The following is a 22,848-nucleotide window of genomic DNA, read 5'->3' as shown; positions in this document are numbered from 1 at the left end:
ACTGATAAATTTGCGCAGAAAAGTTGCATGCATGAATTAAGGGAAAACAAGGAAATTCTTTAATATATGGGCGAAGGCTATATACTAATTTTTTTTTGTCAAGGACTTAAATTTATTACTTTGCATCATCACTGATTTTTTGCTGCATTTTTATCAGTTTGCGTATTTAAATTTCTAACCCTGAAAACATGTGGAACAGTTATAAGTATAATCGAAACAAAAACAAAAACGGTGGCAGCTGTATGTTTTTACTAATGATCTGAATTCACACAAAGGTCCTTAATATATATTGATAAGATGACCGAGAAAAGATGTTGATCGTTCGAGATAATATGTTGATCGCTCAAGATAATATGTTGATCGCTCAAGATAAGATGTCGTGCGCATGAAATAAGATGTTGATCACTCGAGATAAGATGTTGATCGCTCAAGATAATATGTTGAATGCTTAAGATAACATTACCAACTTTTAGTAACATCTCGAAACCGATAAAGCGGGACAGATCTACCTATCATAAAAATCAATAAAACCAATAATCCAATATCATCGCTACCGAACGGATTCGTTGATTTCCGTACTAATTGTTGTTGTTGTAGTAATACGGGGGAAAAATCGATAATTAACTGATGCATTTACAGGCGGGCGGTTTGCTAAACGATATATTTGAATTGAATGCAGTTTTGATAATTATTAAAGTGAAAATCGGAACAAGTCGAAAATTTATATAACACTTTATTATTAATTGTCAAATAAAAGTAATATTTATGAATATGTTATCTAAAATATTTATAAATCTTTACATTTTATACATCGAACACATAGATTTACTTTCTTTTTAATACATGAAACATCATGCTAACGTATATCTATGTACAGAAAAGAAATATTTACGCACAAGAAACTGTCTGTAAATAAAATAAATATTCAAGAATATGAATATGTTATCTAAACTATTTAGAAAGCGTATATACATTGTCTATACGCGCTTTCTTTCACATATTATGAACATTAGAATATAAGCTTTTGACTCTAAAATATTTTCAAAATTCTAAACCACTAACGTTTTCCGATTTTCATCGTAAACGGTAGTAAAAACAGCAAATTCTCATGTATTTCCATAACATAAAGTTTGTCAGTAATTAAGTTTTGAAGCCTTCATAAGAAATATAGCATTTTTTTCAATATATCTAAAAAGTATTTTTGTTGTCGAACGACCTGGAGGCCGGTCGCTTTAAAGAAAAAGAAGTAAAGAAATAAGACTAATACTTTTAAAAGAAAATACTTAACCCTTGCCATGCTGGACACGTCTGGTTCTTCCTTTGTAATCAGTGTAGATCATAATCAGCCTGCACATCCGTGCAGACTGATCATGATCTGCACTGTCTGCCATTCAGCCAGTAAGGTTTTTGGTATGCACCCTTTTCATAATTAATAGTACTGTCCAAATTGAAAGATAGACAAGTTCATTATTGTAATTTAGCATGGTAAGGATTAAGTTTCTTATATCGTGTCTAAATAGAAATATCATATTTGCGTGACTTGAATAGGTACTGCTGACAAACACTACTACAACATGTAATAACAATAACTTCATCAATATCTCAATTTTAGAATAGCAGACTTAACTAAGTAATAACAATATTTTTCGTGTAATTTGGGCCAGGATCTTTACTCAGTAAATATTTACGGAACAACTCTGTTAACGATATGAATTTTAAATTTGTTCTGATTCTTTCTACTGTCATACGATTCATGAAATAAGGGTAAAAATCGTAAAAACAAATTTCATGAAAGAAAGGGAAAAGACTATATAAGGACAGAAATATATTACAACGCAAAAACCATAAAACCATAAAATACTTATAGTAAGCGGGGTAACATATCTTTTATAACCCGCCTTGAAACAACACTGACCGGATATTATTTACCCCTAGGCAATATTGTAATATACAATAAAAGTCAAAGGGTAATTTTAAGTTATTTGTTACAATTAAATCAAATAATAGATATCGCATTTTTTTTAAAACGAGTGATTAAAGAATGTACCAAAAACATGCATTAATTTAAGAATACAGAATAATATATACAATGGAGGTTCGGAAAGAAGCAGAATTATCAGTTCATCAAGGCCATCTTTCAAATTAACGTTTGGTCATATTATGAATAATAGAAAATGATTTTTTTAAAAAAAACAAAAAACTTTTATAATCCTATATGAAGAAAAAATGATGACCGCGTCGGAGATCGGACCCGGACCGCCGCGGCAATAAAAAAGTCTCCAGATCCTTCGGCAAAAAATAATAATGGTAACTGGAAATTAATAAATTAATCGTCGTTATATTTCTTAAGAATGCTTTGAAACTCGATTACTGGCAGACTATATTTTACGGAAAGACATGAGAATTAGTTGCTTTAAGCAAAGAGCTATAAAAATAAATGTATTTTATACTTCTTTGCTTTAAGTATATTTTGCGATGAAAATTAAAAGCATTTGTATATTTAATGCGAACTGAACACTAAATCCTCCCTAGCGTTATTTTAAACGACAGCGGATCTAGGTTTCGGCGTTTCTGAGTTCAACAATCAATTTGTTTTAAATTGTCTAATTACAATTTCTTTTTTTTTTATTGTCAATGTGAAGTTGCCTACAATTTATAGGCTTTGAGCTATAACAATTTGTACCGACAAAGTCAGACTAGCAGACGACAATATTTTCCGTACAGCTTCCGAGTACTTACGGATGATGGCGGAAAAAGCCGGAATATTTTAAGAAATGTTCACTGTACACACTAAAATGCAAAAAGGACCAAACAAACCATTATAAAATTTAAAACAAATTACACATAACGAAAATTAAATAATTTTTCTACATTTTTAGGGGTATCGAATTTTTGATTTTTTGCGGAAAATATCTCATTTTATCTGTTATATTTGAAAAGGTCAGTTTCTTTTTACCCGTTTCCTATAGAGTCTATATGAATTGAGGTGGGTCTATTTAAAGTGAAAAAGGACCAACCAAATATTAAAATATTTTTTAAAAAAAATATTCATAATATCCGGAATAAATTAAACTTTAATTTGTGGGGTATCGAATTTTTGATTTCCAAATAGAACTTTTTCTATTTAAGTTTAAGTATTTTTTTCCTTCTTTGTTTATATAGGCAAATTTATCGATTTTCCAATAGATCGATGTTACTAAAAGTTGGTAATGTATGTTGATCACTCGAGATAAGATGTTGATCATTCAAGATAATATGTTGATCGCTCGAGATAATATGTTGATCGCTCGAGATAAGATGTTGATCGCTCAAGATAATATGTTGATCACTCAAGATGATATGTTGATCACTCGAGATTAGATGTTGATCGCTCGAGATAAGATGTTGATCGCTCGAGAAAAGATGTTGATCGCTCAAGATAATATGTTGATCGCTCAAGATAAGATGTTGCTTGCTCAAGATAATATGTTGATCGCTCAAGATAAGATGTCGTGCGCATGAAATAAGATGTTGATCGCTCGAGATAAGATGTTGATCGCTCGAGATAATGTTGATCGCTCGAGATAATATGTTGATCGCTGAAGATAAGATGTTGATCGCTCAAGATTAGATTTAGTGCGCACGAAATCAGATGTTGATCGCTCGAGATAAGATGTTGATCGCTCAAGATAATATGTTGATGGCTCGAGATAAGATATTGATCGCTCAAGATAATATGTTGATCGCTCGAGATAACATGTTGATCTCTCAAGATAATATGTTGATCGCTCGAGATAAGATATTGATCGCTCAAGATAATATGTTGATCACTCCAGATAAAATGTTGATCGCTCAAGATAAGATATCGTGCGCACGAGATAAGATGTTGATCGCTCAAGATAATTTAATCCTAAAAAAAATAATTGCATGTCCTAAACATACCACCGTATAAACGAAACTTTTCGGAAATTATTTTTATGTCAAAAATTGAATACAAATAAGGGGGTTATGCCTTTAGAGCATCAGTAAGTTGATTTCTAACATCACCGGCAACGTTTAAAGCGTAAAAAATGCAGTTTTGCAACTTTTTGTTTAAAAGTTGAAAAAAATTCTCCAAGGCCATAAAAACATTTTGGGTCGGGGCCAAAAATTTAGGGTAGGTCGGGATACCGGAAATAAACAAATTTTTTTACGCCTAATAACTGACGCTGAAATGATTAGTTTCAGTTGAAATTTTACAAAGAATTCTTAACCTCTGAAAAGGACATGTATTATCGTCTATGGTTAGTTTGCAGTGCCGTAACCAGCCCTGAAAAAACACCGAGGTAGAATTCTTTCGGGAAAGAGTTGTAACATAGTTGAAGCATGGATTTGTAATTCATTTTATTTACTTTTGATGTCCATTCAAATCGTATACATGTATTACGATTGCATTTCAAATTTGTCTTAAAGTTATACATGTAACCAGTTTCCCGGATCACGAATTCTATTGTAAACAACAGATGTTATATGAGTGCTACATCACGTTCCATATTTGAATTCATAACTCTAGTAGCCTAATATGTTAATTCATACGTGATATATATGATGTCTATCTAATCAATATTCTAACTAGTGCGTGATGTGTAATATCCGCCATGCCACCAAAGTAGATAGAAATTATAACTTAAATGCCAATGTTTTATTGTAAGTCCTTTGGACGAGATCTAATTGTGAGGCCCTAAGATATATGTGCTATAAAAATTGTGTTCTTAGATTCGTAATCATTTTTCTATTGTGTTTTTATCTGAAACATGAAGTAAGAATAAAACTTGTAGTAAACCTTGTAACTGAACTTGTTGTTAGTAACTATACGATCACGGGTGTGACTACGCTATAGAGTGTTGCATATATGGGCTTATAGGTACAAACTACGATTTTACAAGTCAACAATTAACTATTAACTTGAACATTTTTTCTTCAACTTTAAAAAGCACATGGAGTTGTAGCATATGTTAAGGTAGGGTTACAGGGGTCCATCCTGAGGCATTTTTTTAAATTCTGCAAGACAAAATGGTGTATTTTAAGTTATTTCAGATAAAAAAATCTGAACAAAACAGTTTTGAAATGTACACACAGCTCGTCTGCAATAATGGGGCCAAGTTGAGATCGGGAGCGGTCCTTCTTGAAAAGTTTTGACATTATACAATACAACGTTAGTTTCAAGCGATTTCAGACAAAAATCTGAGTACATCAGAGTAAAATGTTCACACTACTTGCCTGCTTAATTGGAGCACACGTAGAGGGTTTGGTTCGGGGTCCTCCCCAAGAAAGTTAAATATATCAATATATTGTTTAACCTTTTGTACATGTGGCATAAATATGTGAACATCTCTTTGCATTTTAACATTAACGAAACTTACAGGTTAAGACATGAAACGCACGTGCATTTTTCCTGCTAGTAAAATGAAACTCTTGTCGCATTCTCAATTGATCATTTTTCGACAGAAGAGTTTGAGTCTCGGTCGGAGACTGGCAGTTCAACATATTTTAAAAGGTTAAACTAACAAGTGTTGTAACGTATTATTCTTGGAATAAACAAAGTCTACGAAGTGACGTCTTTACAGGGGCAACATGGATCAGTTCTCGTATGATATCGTAAGCCATGTGCGAAACATCTTCCTTACCAGCTGCTAGCATATACATACATATGAATAACTGCATTAATTGTATAGTTTACGATATAAAACCACCATTTGCAGACCCAGTTTAAATATTAATGGTCATTAAACATGTTATTATTGTGTACCATATGTATTACGGCTATGACGTCGGCTTCAAACAGTTCTACACTGCTGAATGTGTGCGCGTGGATAAATTGAAATAGCAACATCTGCCTCGTCACCGGTATCAGTTAAGGCTGGACGCCACTTAATCCCACAGACACCTGGGGTCAGGACACCCCTTCCCCACCATTCTCCACCCCTGCCAACTGATAGCCAGTATTTTCTAGCATTATAACACGTACTGAGCGTAGTTGACCTTCATAAAACGGGTTTTGTTACAATTTCAGCATGTTTTAAAAATGCACGTTTTAATCACCATTGCTCTTAAAAATTAAAGATGTGTTAAAGTTTCTACCTAGCACGACCAGCGTAGTCCTACATTTGATGTGGTAGTGTTCAGACAGCGAACTGCCGACGGCATTATACTGTAGAGACAACCACAATATATATTTTTAAAAAAAGTTGGCGGGGAGATTTAATGCTCAACTGTCTTTATCAATTTGTTATCATTAATGTGTTATCATTACAAACACATCGTACAAATGTACATGTACAAGAAAATTTTACCAAAGAAATCTATTAGCGGATTTCCCAACAGAATTATGCTGACTAAATTAGGACGTGACGGGACAAAAACGGTCAAAAGTTATCATGCTGTCCATAAATGTGCTATATACAGTCAAACTCGCTTTATACGAACTCATCGGGACCCGGGAAATATGTTCGTATCAAACGAAATTTGTATAAATGAATTTATTACATACTCGTTTCTATTCCCCGTTAAGTTACACTGGTATCGGAAAAGTCAATATTTTTCTATATACTGACGCCTGAATTTCATATCGGGTGCGTGACGTAATTCAGTGTGTGTATGTTGTTGCACTATTTTTTTCTATTTAGTTTAGAATTGTCAATCCTATTTAGGCTATTGAACATATTTATGATATTTACATAATATTTATACGTGTAGATGGGTATGCAATAAAAAGGTTAATATCTTTGCATCGGGATGCACTCGTTCTTCAGCGGAAGAATATTGCGCTCCTAAAGTCGCGCAGTATTTCCGCTGAAGCATTCGTGCATAGCTAATAACCTGTAAGTATGACTCATAGGATAATTTGTCGGAGCAAGTTGGGCAATAATACCGGTATCACCGGTGAAAAGCTTCCGATATACGGAAGTATGGTAGTCAATACATGTAATTTTTACTAATTTAAGTTAATTTATTCAGATTACAATGAAATTACTCAACAAAAGTCATACTTAAACACGTAAAAGTTTATGAAAATTAAATGTTAATGTACAAATGTATTGGAACATTATTCAGCATGAAGTGTTCATAGCACATATTATACAGTTATTGACTTATGTTTCGGTCAATATGTGTTTTTACATACGTCTAAAATTGTAATTCTATATGCCCTATCAAATGCATTCGTTAGACTGGCCCATATTTCATACATAAAAGAAAAAGTGATATCACAAGAGTCATTATCACTTTTGCAGGTCAATATCGCTTTTTTTGCGGACCCGCGCGTGCACTCATTTCGACTAATCATATTAAGTCCTTGCATATAGAGAATAAGAAAGACATCAACAATGACGTGTTACATTAGTTAAACTAAAGTTCAAAAGTCAATCAGATAATTGGAAACTTAGTTATAAAACAAACACAACCACAAATACTAGTAATCATCACATTTATTACCCGCATATTTCAAGTCAATGTCTCTAAACACATAATAACTCATATATTCATATATATTAGTGTCACGATCATATATCGAACATCAAAACGGCGACACGTCCATGTACCGAACATGAAAACGGCGACACGATCACAGATCGAATATTTAAACGGCAACACGTTCATGTATCGGACGAAAAAAATAGCTGCGGCAATAATATCAAGAGATAAAAGGCAACGAGATAAAACTCACACTATGCAAAACCGTGTTTATGTAAAGCGAACGTGTGGCACGTCAATTGTCCATTAATTACATGAACCCAGGTTCACGATCGAAAAACTAGGTTTTTCGAACGTAAAACCAGGTTTTTCGAATACTAACCTATATTTTCGAGCGAAAACATAGGATAACACCGTAAACCATAGTTCACACTCTTAACCAAGTTCGGGGCCGTAAACATAGGTTCACGTTCGTAAACTATGGTTTACGAGCGTGAACCGGGATTCATGAGCGTAAACACAGGATAACGACCGTAAACATAGGATAACGACCGAAAATTCGCAGTTTAATCGAGAAACCTAGTTTATTAAACGTAAATCATGGTTTATTAGGAATATAAAATCAACTATGAATATCGGGCGTGAACATAGGTTTGTATTCGATAATCCTAGTTTTTCAACCAAGAACGTAATTACTAGATAATTGGCTTGCCGTGAACCTATGTTTACGGACGTAAACCTATGTTTACGAGCGAAAACCTATGTTTACGATCGTAAACTTCGGTTTCCGAGAGTGAAACATAGTTTACAAACGAATTATTGGACAATTGGCGTGTCATAAACGTTCCAAAATTACAAAATTGCATGTTAAGTAGGACAAATAATGCATGTGCGTGCAAATGTAATAGTTTTGCAACAAGTTAACAAGTATAAAACGGGCTGCATAAACTGCCTAGTTGTCTGTTAGTAGTGAAGATTTCTTAAAATATAATTTAGTCAGTATGGAACATTTTTCGTATCAGCAAATTCTACAGGTACAAAGGAGTTTTGTAATAACTTTGATATTCTTTATTGACAACCGTATATCTGTTGCCGGTATGATGTTTTACGCATTCAGTATACCCTAATAAAAATAACAATTCTGTAATTTAAAACAACAAATTCAAAATCAATGTTTACCTGTATGAAACACGTCCACACGAAGTTGATAAATCACTGTCAGTGAATTGATCGTTTAATTGGAAGGGAGACCTGTTTTTTTATGAATATGTTTGGGTTTTCTTTTGGTTTTTTTTTCGATGATTGTATTTGTTGGTAAATAATAAATCTTACACGTAATTACGTCTATATCTTCAGGCATTAAAGAAAACCCAGGAAGAATTTCGTTTTCCAGGCACTAAACTCGAACTGATTTCGGAGGAACGTTTCCCAGATATATTTAAGGCAGTTGAGGAATGTTTCTTGACCGACGAACCACTAGGAAAGTCAATGGAAATGTCCTGGAGTTCGGATGCGGAGAACCTCTGGCTATCAGCCTTAAGATATAGAATGTCACTTATGGCCGTTAATGAGAAAAATGGAGACATCGTGGGCTTTCGCGTGATACGTGTCACAAAGCAGTCGGATCACTTCAACAATGATGAAATCAAAGATGAAAACGTTAGAAAAATAGTAGACCTCTTGGAATATTCCTCAAAAAACTTTAATTTCTTTGCGAATTATGACATTTCAGAAATGTTTGAATTTTTCGGTCTTGGCGTGATACCAGAATACAGGAGACATGGTCTTGGAACACAGGTGTGAAATTTCTGTGCAACCTACAAAAGCCATACTACATTAAAGGATCAGCCTCGTCTAACTATTCTAAGAAGATATATGAAAAATGCGGTTTTGACATACTAGCAGAGTTCCCATTTGAAGATTATGAAGTTGATGGAAAAGTTGTTTTTGATAACACGGGGGAGCATAAGTCGCTCAAAGTATACGGAAAGTGTTTAAGATTTGTTTGACGATGATTTAGTGATCGATGTGCTAAGCATAAACCCGTTTTAATGTTTACTTATTCTGCATACAATCTGAACAAATGACAATATTTACTTTGGTACACAAATGAGCCGCGCCGTGGGAAAATCAACATAGTGGGTTTGCGACCAGCATGAATCCAGACCAGCCTGCGCATCCGCGCAGTCTGGTCAGGATCCATGCTGTTCACTAACAGTTTTTCTAATTCCAATAGGCTTTAAAAGTGAACAGCATGGATCCTGACCAGACTACGCGGAACCATGCTGGTCGCAAACCCACTATGTTGGTTTTGTTATGGTCTGGCTCAAATGTATAATATTGTTCGCTTTACGAAAAAAGAGGTGTTAGGAATTGGGAAAGTAAACCAACATTGCAAAAAAGTAAAAGTAAGACGTTTAGTTTTTTTGTCATATTAAACAGATATTAGTTTTGTTGATTTAAACTTTCTTATTGATTTTATTCAAGTTTATTTTGTAGCGGCTAAATTAAGAAAATAAACTTTTGTTATTTAATTGATTTTTAAGTCAGATCCTTAATTATTGTTGGTAATATTGTATCATAAAAGGAGACAGATGACATTTAATTGTACTGCAACACATCTTTGACGTTCAGTCTGCCAATGACCTGCCTCCATTTACTGATCATTGTCAATTTTTACAACGTCAAACGTTTACCTGAATTAATCCAGTAATATCACCCAAAATATGATTGTTAGCAGCCTTTCAGAGAAACGCATGGACCGTTAATATTGTCTTTTTTAAATATCATTAAAACAATTTACTAGCTATTTGCTTAACCAGAACAAACTTTCCTTACACCATTTGCAGGGTTGTTAATTATTTGTTTCAGTGTAAGATGGAACATTTGGCATTTTCAAAATTTTCGTCAAGGAACTAGTCTTTATATATCGTATCTAAACCTCGACTACTTAGCGTAAATCTATATGCGGATACTTTCGTATATAACCCATCAATGTAATTCCTAATTTCTTATTATATGTAATTTAGTTAGGAGGATAAAACAATATGTTTTCGATACTGATGTAAATATGTAATGGCAAGCCACTTATTTAATTTATATATTGTTGAATTTCGACTTACATTTTCCGTAGTATTCACATATGCTAAAAGTACATTCACGTCTCAATGCGAGGTAAATAATATCTGTTACATGTATATATAGTCTGAGAGCCAAGGTCCAAATTTAGAAAAAAGTGTCCAGCAAGTTAAACAAAATATTTCTAGAAGAAGGTCCACTACATATCCTCGGAGTCATCAGTTGACTGTTACACCGTCCCTTTCAACAAGCGAAAAACTTTTAGTGATAGAAGCTTTAGTACTATAGGGCCAAAGTTGTGGAACAATTTACCGCTGAACATCAGACAAAGTTCTTCAATTGACTGCTTTAAGAAAAAGTTGAAAACGCATTTCTTCAGAGACTACTTTGCATTATTCTAAGTTTTGACTGAGTTTTAAAACAGTGATGCTAGTGACAGTGATAGAAATTTAATGTTTGTCTGTGATAATTATATGTTAGTAATATTTTAAAATATAGTATTATCATTAACTTTAAATTAATAATTGCTATTTTAATTCGTTTTAATTAATCTTATTTAAAATATCTTATATTTAATATTTTATTTCAACTTGTATTGTACAACGCCACTGAATATGTTTTAAATGTAGAAATAGGCGTTTAAGCAAATAAACCAGTTTCAGTTTCAGTTTCAGTTTCATATGAAAAGTTAGTTTAGCCATCTGTCATCGCTTTCAAATAGAAGAAATCCAAGATGGCAACCAAGATGGCCGCCAAATTATAGAAAATAGACAAAATGCGGCATTGTCAGCAGCATTTTGAATTAAATCTAAATATAAGCCGTGCAATGAGAAAACCAACATAGCGCGTTTGCGACCAGCATGGATCTAGACCAGCTTGCGCATCCGCGCAGTCTGGGAAGGATCTATGCTGTTCGCTTTCAAAGCCTATTGGAATTAGAGAAACTGTTAGCGAACATCATGGATCTTGACCAGACTGCGCGAATGCGCAGGCTGGTCTGGATCCATGCTGGTCGCAAAGGCACTATATTGGTTTTCTCATGGCGCGGCTCATATGGTATTGAAAACAACTTTAATTGCATTTACAGTGTACAAGTCCTCAGACAATATGTTTACAAATATCTACAACTTGAAGGTCAAGGTCACACTCAAGGTCAAAAGGTCAAATTAATTCATTTTGTTTTCCTATTCGACTATTAACATTAGGTATAGAATTAACACTTTACGAGAAAATCAACACCAGTGTTCATTGTTATGTACAACATTTCTGTTTTCCAGTCTTGAAACCATTCAGTTCCAGATTTTCATTACCATGGAGAAATACAAGGTGGCTGACATTTGCAGAAACGGTTTTAGGAATTTAAACGTAAATGAAGTATTTGACTTTTACCATAAGTGACTGCATTAGTTCTAATTGGAAACGCAGTAACCAGTGAAACAGAAGCTAAAATTGCAATCAGATGTCAAAGGTGGCTTTGTTTTAATCATTCAGATGATTTTATCCAACCTTTTCATATACAATTTCCACCTCAGTTATCATACAATCATAAACAAACACATACACACTTTCTATTACTATTACCAAGACAAGAATACTGTGCAGTTTTAAGTATGTGCCATTCCAGTGATCCTCTTTGCTAGTTGTAGGGTCTAAGGTTCCTATATAACTGCATTTCAAACATACCGCACCCACTCTATTTTTAATGCGAAATAGCACCCAACCTTGCTGGCAGATCAAAGTCTACACTGTTCCCTCCTATGTCAGCAGGCAAGGTTTTATTGTTTGAGAACTGAACAGCGTAAACTAATCAGCTGGCACCATTAGCTCATCTGAGTTTTTGCGAAAAAAATGATGGGTTATTGTCATCACCTGAACGGCGTCGGCCCCGGCGTTGTCGTCGGCGTTGTCTGGTTAAGTTCTGTGTTTAGGTTAGATTTTCTCCTAACCTATCAAAGCTATTGCTTTAAAAGTTGGAACACTGTTCACCATCAATAGCTGACTCTGTACAGCAAGAAACATAACTCCATCAGCTTTTTTAATTAGGGTTCCTTTTTGACTTAGCAAATGTCAGATTTCTTGGTTAAGTTTTATGTTTAGGTCAACTTTTCTCCTAAACTATCAAATCTATTGCTTTGAAAACTTGCAACACTTGTTCACCAAAAGCTGACCATGTACAGCAAGAAAAATAACTCCATCCTGCTCTTTGCAAGAATTATAGAACCCTTTTGGACATGGTTAAGTTTTGCGTTTAGGTCACCCGCAAGTCGGTGCTATTGTTTTATTCAGATGATCAGGGTCTACATCAGTTGGCAAGGGAAGGTAATTTAAGCACTCTTAACATAAAAATTTGTAACACATACAGTGAACATTTGCTAACAAAATTATGTGGCAGAGCACGTGCATGGTATTCGTTTAATGCAAAATTTACATTCGCCCTATTCTTTTCCATAGGAAATTAAGACGTTCATTTCGCATGAACAGCAAAATGAAAGGCGCGAAATTTAGGTCAATGCTGCTGGTGAACAGAATTGCCGGGACTTTTAATGTTAGATACAACAAAATGTGTGCATCTTAAAATAAAATCTTGTTTACAAGTGAAAGGAAAATATGTATATATAAGAAATGATTTTTTTTATTGTTCATGCGAAATGAACGGCAGAATAGGATCAGCAAATTTAACATGAATCGCTAGCGCGATATGAGTACAATGTATGTACTAGCATGTTAAATTCGTTGTAAAAGTGCTGTCTATCTTTTCTGAAACCGTACGATCTGTAGTGTCATGAATGAAATTTTGCATCAGAACTGCATTAATTTTGTTAAGAACCCCCCAAAGATGATGTCTTGTAACAGGAATGTTTTTCTCGTGACAAAAAAGGGAACACTTGATGCTTGGCCTAACTGCTGTATAATTTGATAACGCTTTTACCGGGCAAAGCTAATGGCTTTTAAGTGAACCGAATAACCCCGCTGATTAAAAGAAGCTATCTAAAGTTACTAATAAATGCCAGTCTTTTCAAGGATTTGACACATCACTTAACGCCATTAATTCGTGCCTGTTTGTCATGAGAAAAACGTTTCCTATGGCAGCTCTGTAAGATTATCTTAATAACAAAAATATCTGAGATGTCCTAAATTTCAAATAATTTGTGGTAATAGTTTATCCCAAGTCAGAAGTTTCTGCAGAGACATGGAGTTCCCCATGGAGGAATACTCTCTCCTACTCTCTTTCTTCTCTTCATCAACGATCTGGTGGCTGAACTTCCAAGAGGAGTCACAACTGCCCTCTACGCGGATGATCTGGTGCTGTGGTGCTCAGAAGAATATGCAACAACTGCCAAAAGCAGGATAAGAGAAGTCACAGACAGGCTCATAGCCTGGGTTGAAGAATGGTGTATTCAAGTCAACACTGAAAATTCCTGCAAGCCTGTTTTCACTGTAACAAGCAGATAGTCGCTGGCAATATTAGGGTTTGAGACACCCCACTTGCAAAAGTGGAGGAGGCAATATATCTAGGTGTAACGTTTGTCAGGCGCCTAACATGAAAGGCACATCTAACCAATGAAGAAAGCAGGGCACAAAAAGAGCTTTCCGTCCTAAGTAAACTTGTTGGTACAAACTGGGGAGCACACGAAAACATACTCAAGACAGTATTCCTTAGGACCATCATACCCATCCTAGTGTATGGCTCCTCAGTTTGGATGGCAGCGGCCAAGATAAATCAGCAGAGGCTAGACAAAGTGCAAAATCACGCTCTCAGAATCAACATCGGAGCACTTAAATCAACACCCATTAAGGCCACGGAAGATGGTACTGCCGTTCCTCCACTTTGCAAGAGAGATAGTCCAAACCCTAGTACAAACCAGCAAATACCAGAATCTCCTAGATCATCCCATGAAAGCCAAACTCGAAGGGCTAACTGAAATCGTCTAAAAAGAGACAGCTTTGTACACGAAGCCAGGAAGCTCAACTAAACCTTTGCAGAGTATCTTGTACAACCAACTACTCTTTTCACTGTTCAATATTTACCAAAAACGTGGAAACAAGTCCAACCTGAATATACATACAACTCCCTGGTACTTCAAATGAAACAACCAAGCTATCCTTAACACAGGCCACGATTCACATACCCGTCAGAGACATGGACACAGGCGTACACAGATGGCTCAGCTCAGCTGCAATAAAAGTCGGAGGAGATGGTATCTTTATACTGCACACCTTGATAAGATCAGAGACAAATAGTATTCCATCCGAGAGGCACTGTACCAACTTTAAAGCAGAGACTGAGGCCATCAAACAGGCTATTACACTCATTGAGGAGTCTCTAGAGATGTGCCCTGACGTGTTCATCTTCACGGATGCTCTTTCAGTTCTCCAAGCACTGGCAGATTCCAAAACAACCATCCATCTACAGGGCAATTTTCAGCCTATGCAAAACAAGAGTTGTGTCCCTACAATGGATACCTACACACTGTGATATGCCTGGAAATGAGAGTGCAAGCAGATTTGCTAAACTTAGAGCTACAGATAACTAGCACTCACGAGGAGCTGGTGACAACCTTAAAAGCATTGATAAAACCAATACCAATCCAGGATGACTACCACCTACTAGACAGATGGGAATAAGTCATCATTTTTATGCTTCGCACAGGACATAACATGTTAATTGCCGACATGTGCATAAAGCTCTCCTTCTCCGTTGTGCCCCTGTGGCCTTGAACAGCAAACTGCTGAGCACATTCTGCAGTGATGTTCACGTCTGGAGAATCAAATGAAAAGTGTGTGGCCAAACAGCACCCCAATGACGATGATCAAAGTGCACGGCAGGGTCGAGGAAGCCCGCCCGCTTAGCTCAGTAGGTAAGAGCGTTGGTCTACGGATCGCGGGGTCGTGAGTTCGATCCTCGGGCGGGGCATATGTTCTCCGTGTCTATTTTATAAACGACATTGTGTCTGAAATCATTAGTCCTCCACCTCTGATTCATGTGGAGAAGTTGGCAGTTACTTGCGGAGAACAGGTTTGTACTGGTACAGAATCCAGGAACACTGGTTAGGTTAACTGCCCGCCGTTACATGACTGAAATACTGTTGAAAAACGGCGTTAAACCCAAAACAAACAAACAAACAAAGGTCGAGGACCTGATAGGGACGGCAATCTTCATTGCTGGATCAGGGGTGGCGGTGTAGACGGCGAGAAGAAGAAGAAAACAATGGGCCATAAAAAAAAGTATGTGGTAGGTTGGAGCTGGCCAAACCTCATTTAACTTATAGGTTTGTCTAAATCGTTGAATCTAGGGAGAAGGAGAGAAAGAAGAGAGAGAGAGAGAGTATCCCAGAGAAAGAATGTTACCTCTGCCTAATTAGCATGTTTAGCTGTAAACACCTAAATGTAAGGATTTTCACAAGACACATAGTGCGTCCTGACTCCGACGACAACTAATTAAGAATGTTTAGAGAAAAATCCCTGCCTCCGTTACGTTTTCTCATTACTAGAAATATTGAAACATTCAAATTGTTTTCAGACAGATTCTGATCACTTCAGCTAAATTCATTTGAGTCGCACCATGAGAAAACTGGCATCCGCGCAGTCTGGTCTGGATATATGCTGGTTGCAAACGCACTATGTTCAGATGCGGCTCAAATTTTCTAGAAAAATATGTCTGGGTTGATACAAATATATGTATCAAAATTAAAACGGTTTTGTTTCGCCAGGTACATAGTTTTCGTTTTTTTCTCAGTCTGACTAAGTTGTGAGTTTGTCTGACTGAATGTCAAGCATTTTTGCGAAGCCTGCTGTTATGTATAGCGGATTTTTTAATATTAGAGATGGAGCGATAATAATGTACTTCTAAAATACACTGGCTGCAGAACTGACATTCTGAGATACATTTGTGGTGTATGCTTGTGGTGTTTTTGTTTCACAAACATCTCTCAGCTATCCGATAAGTACTAAATCAGTGTGTATATAATTTATGGCAGGCACTGTCCAAAAGTTTTCTAAAGAAAGAAATCTTAAAAGCTGAATGATTTGGAAAAAAGCTTATATTATGAATTGATAGTAAAAACACCGTCGATGTAATTTATGTTGTAGTTTTCGTCATGAATAATAAAAACGGATCAAAACTATTCGTTAAAGACTGAATCAGAGTGTATGTAAACAATGACTGGCAGTGAAAAATGATTAATTTTGAAACAAAGGCTGAATATTTTGCAAAATAAGTTCTTTTGGTTTATATTAAGAATTGTTAGTTGTCACTTTCTTTCCAATATTTTACACATTGATAAGCAGCCACAATCAGCGCTTTGAGCGCTTTGATTTGAAATTTACTCGCCTTGCCTCCCAGACTAATTCGCAAATTAGTTTAACTTAAACAATGCAAGGGGAATAAACTGAAATCTGTTCTGTAGTATAACCAAATGTTACTAGTACTTACCTTGCACTTAGCTGTGTTGTGGCAAAAACATGGTAAGTATAATTTATAATCAAGTTCCCTAACTACCCTTTTATTGTCGGGAATTATGATATAATAGTGTTATAGGATTTAATCCACACAAATTGTACTGTTTGACTATAAATTCCATGTATGCAATGTTATGTTAAATAAAGTATATGTATGTATGTATGTATGTATGTATTTGTCATCTAGTAAGCATTCACGAGTGACGTAGCCACGAGCAAAAATGAGAGATTTTGTACTCCTGTGGTTTCAGTTAAAGTTTACTAATTCTATAGTTTCGTTCTGGAAATGAAAGGTACATGTGCTATTTTTTCACTTTAAAATCACTGTCTATTTATCACTCTTATATTTGAAAAATTTCTTGAAAAAAAGAAGAAAGAAATATTAACTCATTTTGAAACTTTTAGCACTGGAGTCTGTTGAATAAAAAGAACAAAATTTATTTAATAAAAAAGCATATTTTCTGGAACTCAAATGAGGGCTCTTGAATTTCTTTATAACGTACCCCCGAAGAAGAACAAATGTTATTTGAAATTTGGAGGATAATTAAAGAGTGTATTCCACTTTTCTTTCGTATTATATCGTAAAAACTATAAAGATTTCTTCTCACAAAGCTTTCGAGGAAAGATGTCTTCCGTAAACGTTACCGAGTATGTCCGTTTTAACATTCAAAAAATAATCCCATGACCTGTGTTACACAAAATATAAAACATGTACTGCAACGTTGGTTTTAGAAAAAAATACAATACATTCCAGGACACAACAACTTTAAATCAACAGTAACAGAAGATATATAGTCATGTTTCAAATTACTTGCGTCCATCAGGAAGAACTGGCCTCATGACCAATATGACAGAAAATCGATATCAGGGGAGACAACAGCTATATGGTATTGGTGACGGGTGACCGGTATTACGAAGTCGATATTTATTGCCCCCGCGTTTTGTCACCTGGATGTTTATTTCAATTTCAAGAGTTAAACGAGCTTAAATGACATGCCACTTGAGTTACAAACTATGCAAAAGAAGATACTTTCGATAAGAAATAAAACAAGTCATTTTTACCAAAACAGCGTTAATTTTTAATATGTAATTTTTTGAATCATAGTATTAAACAGGTTATTTTGTAAAAGTTTTTCAAGTCACAAATTACAAATAAACTTGATAAATAAATTTTAGAATTGATATTGTTTTTTAAGTCACAAAAATACATATATAAGTTGTGTTTTTTTAAATGGTTGATTACAATTTATAATAATACGGGTTTTTTACTTTAAAATGGTTAAGTATCATACGTATATCCAGAGAGGTTCTTTTTATTCTTCTTTGGTATATCAATTCAGCAATTCAGTAATTCTTAAGATCTTAGGAAAGTAAGAAATTTAATTAAATAAAATTATGGTACAGTGCTTTAGGAGATAGCGGATTTTAGGGTATAGAGGATAGGTTGATAAATTTTGTATTTAGACCTGAATTATTGTATAAATGTTCATATCATTCTTTTACTGGCATGCAGACAAACATTCTAACATACATTTCAAATGTTTGCTTTTCGTGTTATTTTTCATGTGTCATCAAATAAAAATCGAAGCTATCCTTTACTGACTAAATCAGTATGTATGTAAAAAACATCAGTGAATGAATACTATTTGATAGAAGTTTAAAAAGCTGAATGTTTTTGAAAAAAGAATACATCATTATTCTTATTTATAGTAAAAACCTCTTCGGAAGTTTGTTTAGATGTGGATTTTAAATTAATAATGGAAAAAAGGACCAACGCTATCCTGTACACCCTAAATAAGCGCATATGTAAACAATGGCATGGAGAGGAAAAACACATGAATTTCTATTAAAAGCTGAATGTTTTGATAAGAGTAGTTGTTTTTGTCTGATATACAGAAAAAAACTACTAAATCTTATTTCTTAAAATTGGAATGCAGAAAAAGTTAGTTAGCTATTAGCTAATAACTATTTCGTTTAAACGAAATAACTAATTCGTTTAAACGAAATGATTTCGTTTAAACGAAATAAAAAAAGTCTCACATTACCTAAGTGGAAAAAAAGTGCGTAACATGTCACTTTAGGGGCACCGTAGTAATTGGCGTCCGATAAAACGGATATAAGCTTGATGTATAAACAATTGATTATTTTTGTCAGCTTTCATTCATAAGATTACAGTATAGAAATGACATTAATGTAGAATTATTTTGAATTGAACATGTACAATCCAATCAATTATGAAAGATTCATAATGAGGTAAAATAAATAACGACGATTTTCATGATAACTGAAAAGATAATAAATAAACATGTGTGTGAGTATGAACGGTATTGTGTAAAGTTTAAATACTAAATCATAGTACATGTATATTTATTAAAATGTACGTAAAGCAGTATGAATATGTTACACCACACAAAAATCTGGAAGTTTGTTTGAAACAAATGGTTATGAAAATCAATAGACAGTCAGGACCCGAAAATAAAACCAACACCCATTAACTATATATCGATTAGTCAAAGGTGAGTTAGTCGGCAATTACTGCATTAAAAAGTTGCTAAGATTTCATCTTTAATTTGGTCTGTGTCAAAGTGATGAGACTTTTTGTTGTTGCACGGATCACGCGAAACCTTCTGAGATCCCCAATTGCCTCCTGAACCAGTATTAATATCTTTAACAACATATTGTTGGTAATTTCTAGATGTTGAAGTACATTGACAGTCAAATGAAATAGCAAAAAGGCACTTAATACTTGTAAACATTGACCTTTCTTATATCGAATATGACATAAATACTATTAGAATCATAGTTTATAAACGTCTCACGTTTTATCATTGCTGTGACTATTTGCATTTTCTTTTGAATTGTATGCATTTATTTTTAATTAAATCGATATCCTAAAACTCTGTATCGATACATCGTTGACTTTACCACACCGACAATATACGGATATCGTAGATAGTCAGAAAAATAATACCGAACGATCACGAGTGCGACACGATCAAATACTGAACGTCAAAACGTCGACACGATCAATTATCGACCATCAAAACGTCAACACGATCATGTATCGAATATCAAAACTGCAACATCCTCAAATACCAAACATCAGAACGGCGACACGGTCATATATCGAACATCAAAACTTTGACACAATCATATATCAAACATCCAAAGGACGACACGATCAAATACCGAACATCAAAACGGCACCACAATCATATATCGAACATTCTAACATGATCCGATTCATTTTCCTATTTAACAAAGAAGGTAGAAAACAGTGAATTATATACAGCAAATCACTGTTCTTACGTCACAATTATTACGTCATGGCGTCAAACGGCATAGCGGCGCGCTGGAAAAGAAACCGATTGAAAACGGGCAAGTTTTTAATGAATGTCGTCACGGATGTACTTAAAAATCCTTGGTAACGTGTTAGAATCCAAATAATATATCTCATGATCATTAAGTGATTTGCTCTTGAATAAATCATTGTTTGTCGTTCAGATGCGTATTATTATATCACTCGAGGTGCGCCCTCGAGATATAATTCCTTCGCAACTGAACTACAAACAATGATTTATTCAACGAAAAATCCCTGTATAAGATATATTATTTCTTAATCAAAACGTCGACACAATCATTATATCAAACGTCAAAACGTCGACACGATCAAATACCGAACGTCAAAACACCGACACGATCATATATAGAACATCAAAACGTCGGCACGATCAAATACCGAACATCAAAACGGCGACACGATCCTATATCAAACATCAAAACGTCGTCACAATCATATATCAAACATCAAAACTGCGATACGATCAAATACCGAACATCAAAACGACGACACGATCAAATATCGAGTATCGAATATTTAAACGGCGACACGTTCATGTATCGGACGAAAAAAAAATACTGCAGCAATAATAACAAGGGATAAAAAGCGACGAGATAACACTCACACTATGCGAAACCTTATATAAAGCGAGCGTTGCAAGATTACAAAATTGTATGTTAAGTAGGACAAATAATGCAATATCAGTTTTGCAACAAAATAACAAGTGTAAAACGAGTTTGATAAACTGCCTAGTTGACTGTAGTGAAAATTTCTTAAAATACAATTAGGGCAGCATGGAAAATATTTCGGATCAGCAAATTCTACAGGTAGGCTACGAAAAAGTTATAAATTCATTACCGGTATGATGTTTATACGAATTCAATGTAACCTAATAAATATAACAATTTAAGCTTACCTGTATGAAACATGCTCGCACGAAGTCGGTAAATCCCTGAATTGATTTTTTAATTGGAAGATAGACCTGTTTATAAATATGTTTTTCCATGATTGTATTTGTTGGTAAACAACATATCTTATAACGTCTTACACGTAATTACGTCTATATCTTCAGGCATTAAAGAAAACTCAGGAAGAATTTCGTTTTCCAGACGCTAAACTCGAACTGATTTCGGAGGAATGTTTCCCAGATATGTTTAAGGCACTCAAAGAATGTTTCTTGACCGACGAACCACTAGAAAAGTCATTAGAAATGTCATGGAGTTCGGATGTGGAAGACCTCTGGCTATCTGCATTAAGATATAGAATGTCGCTTATGGTCGTTAATGAGAATAATGGAGACATAATGGGTATGCGCGTGATACGTGTCACAAAGCAGTCGGATCACTTCAACATTGACGAAATCAAAGATGAAAAAGTTAGAAAAATCGTAGACTTCTTTGAATATTCGTCAGAAAACTTTAATTTCTTTGCGAAATATAGCATTTCGGAAATGTTTGAATTTTTTGGCCTTGGTGTGATGCCAAAATATAGGAGACATGGTCTTGGAACACTTCTGGTGGAAACGGGTGTGAAATTTCTGTGCAACCTACAAAAGCCATGCTATATTAAAGGATCAGCCTCGTCTAACTATTCTAAGAAGATATTTGAAAAATGCGGTTTTGAAATGCTAGCAGAGTTCCAATTTGAAGATTATAAAGTTGATGGAAAAGTTGTTTTTGATAGCACGGGGGAGCATAAGTCGCTCAAAGTATATGGAAAATGTTTAAAATAGTTTTGACGATGATTTAGTTGATCGATGTGCTAAAAATAAACCCGTTTTATTGTTTATTTATTCTGCATAAAAATTTAACAAATGTCAATATTTGCTTTGGTGCACAAATGTATAATATTGTGTCCCTTTACCATAAAAGGGGTGTAAGGAATTGGAAAAGTAAACTAACATAGCAAAAACAGTGAAAGTAAGACATGTTTAGGTTTTTAGTCATATTAAATGTTGATATATTGACGCATTGTTGCTACAGATATTTGTTGATTTAAATTTTCTTATTGATTTTAATCAAGTTTATTTTGTACGCTCAATTAAGAAAATAAACTTTTAAAAATAAACTAACTTTTGTTCTTTAATTGATTTTTAAGTCAGATCCTTAATTATTGTTTGTACTAATATAACGTAAAAGGAAACAGATGACTTTTAATTATACTGCAACACATCTTTGGTGTTCAGTCTGCCAGTGACCTGCGTCCATGAAATTTACTGATCATTGTCAAGTTTTACAACGTTGGAACGTCAAACGTTTCCTGAATTAATCCAGTAATATTTATAGGTTATTAGTTTTGTATCGAGAAATATGCACGAGTTCTGCAGTGGAAATATTGCGCGACTTTAGGAGAGCAATATTATTCCGCAAAAAATCGAGACTTAGTGCATATTTCTCGATGCAAATCTAATAATCTTTTTATTACATACACATACTACACTTATAATTATAATATTTATGATATAAATTTGTTCCTTAGCCTGAGTAAAATTAAAATAGCGTCAATAAAGAGCTTTTAAATGCGAAGAAATGCATGAAACT

At 34.5% G+C, this 22,848-nt stretch overlaps 3 protein-coding genes across 3 annotated transcripts in view; 2 read left to right on the top strand and 1 right to left on the bottom strand.

Annotated features, from left to right (window-relative positions):
- The window catches only part of LOC123552391 (sulfotransferase 1B1-like), a 57,940-nt gene extending 36,566 nt beyond the window's left edge, over window positions 1–21,374 (bottom strand). The window contains exon 1 of the mRNA XM_045342057.2: window positions 21,225–21,374. The gene's annotated coding sequence lies outside the window, so the exon portion shown is untranslated. The remainder of the gene's footprint in view (window positions 1–21,224) is intronic.
- LOC123552420 (uncharacterized) lies at window positions 8,219–11,170 on the top strand. Its single transcript, XM_045342081.2, has 2 exons — window positions 8,219–8,465; window positions 8,788–11,170. The coding sequence occupies exons 1-2, from the start codon at window positions 8,433–8,435 to the stop codon at window positions 9,232–9,234; spliced, it is 480 nt and encodes a 159-aa protein (XP_045198016.2). The 5' UTR covers window positions 8,219–8,432; the 3' UTR covers window positions 9,235–11,170.
- Window positions 20,978–22,391, top strand: LOC123552412 (arylalkylamine N-acetyltransferase 1-like). The gene is made up of 2 exons (XM_045342069.2): window positions 20,978–21,135; window positions 21,381–22,391. The coding sequence occupies exons 1-2, from the start codon at window positions 21,103–21,105 to the stop codon at window positions 22,038–22,040; spliced, it is 693 nt and encodes a 230-aa protein (XP_045198004.2). The 5' UTR covers window positions 20,978–21,102; the 3' UTR covers window positions 22,041–22,391.
- Window positions 22,392–22,848: the final 457 nt, after the last annotated feature.

This window comes from Mercenaria mercenaria, chromosome 15 (genome assembly GCF_021730395.1).
Source record: "Mercenaria mercenaria strain notata chromosome 15, MADL_Memer_1, whole genome shotgun sequence".
Lineage (NCBI taxonomy): Eukaryota > Metazoa > Mollusca > Bivalvia > Venerida > Veneridae > Mercenaria > Mercenaria mercenaria.
The sequence above is the reverse complement of the archived record's forward strand: the minus strand, read 5'-3'. Positions and strand labels throughout refer to the sequence as shown.

Coding starts and splice junctions, on each gene's coding strand:
- LOC123552420 (XM_045342081.2), top strand. CDS start 8,433: ATGGAACATTTTTCGTATCAGCAAATTCTACAG. Junction 8,466..8,787: donor CGTATCAGCAAATTCTACAG/GTACAAAGGAGT, acceptor CTATATCTTCAG/GCATTAAAGAAAACCCAGGA.
- LOC123552412 (XM_045342069.2), top strand. CDS start 21,103: ATGGAAAATATTTCGGATCAGCAAATTCTACAG. Junction 21,136..21,380: donor CGGATCAGCAAATTCTACAG/GTAGGCTACGAA, acceptor CTATATCTTCAG/GCATTAAAGAAAACTCAGGA.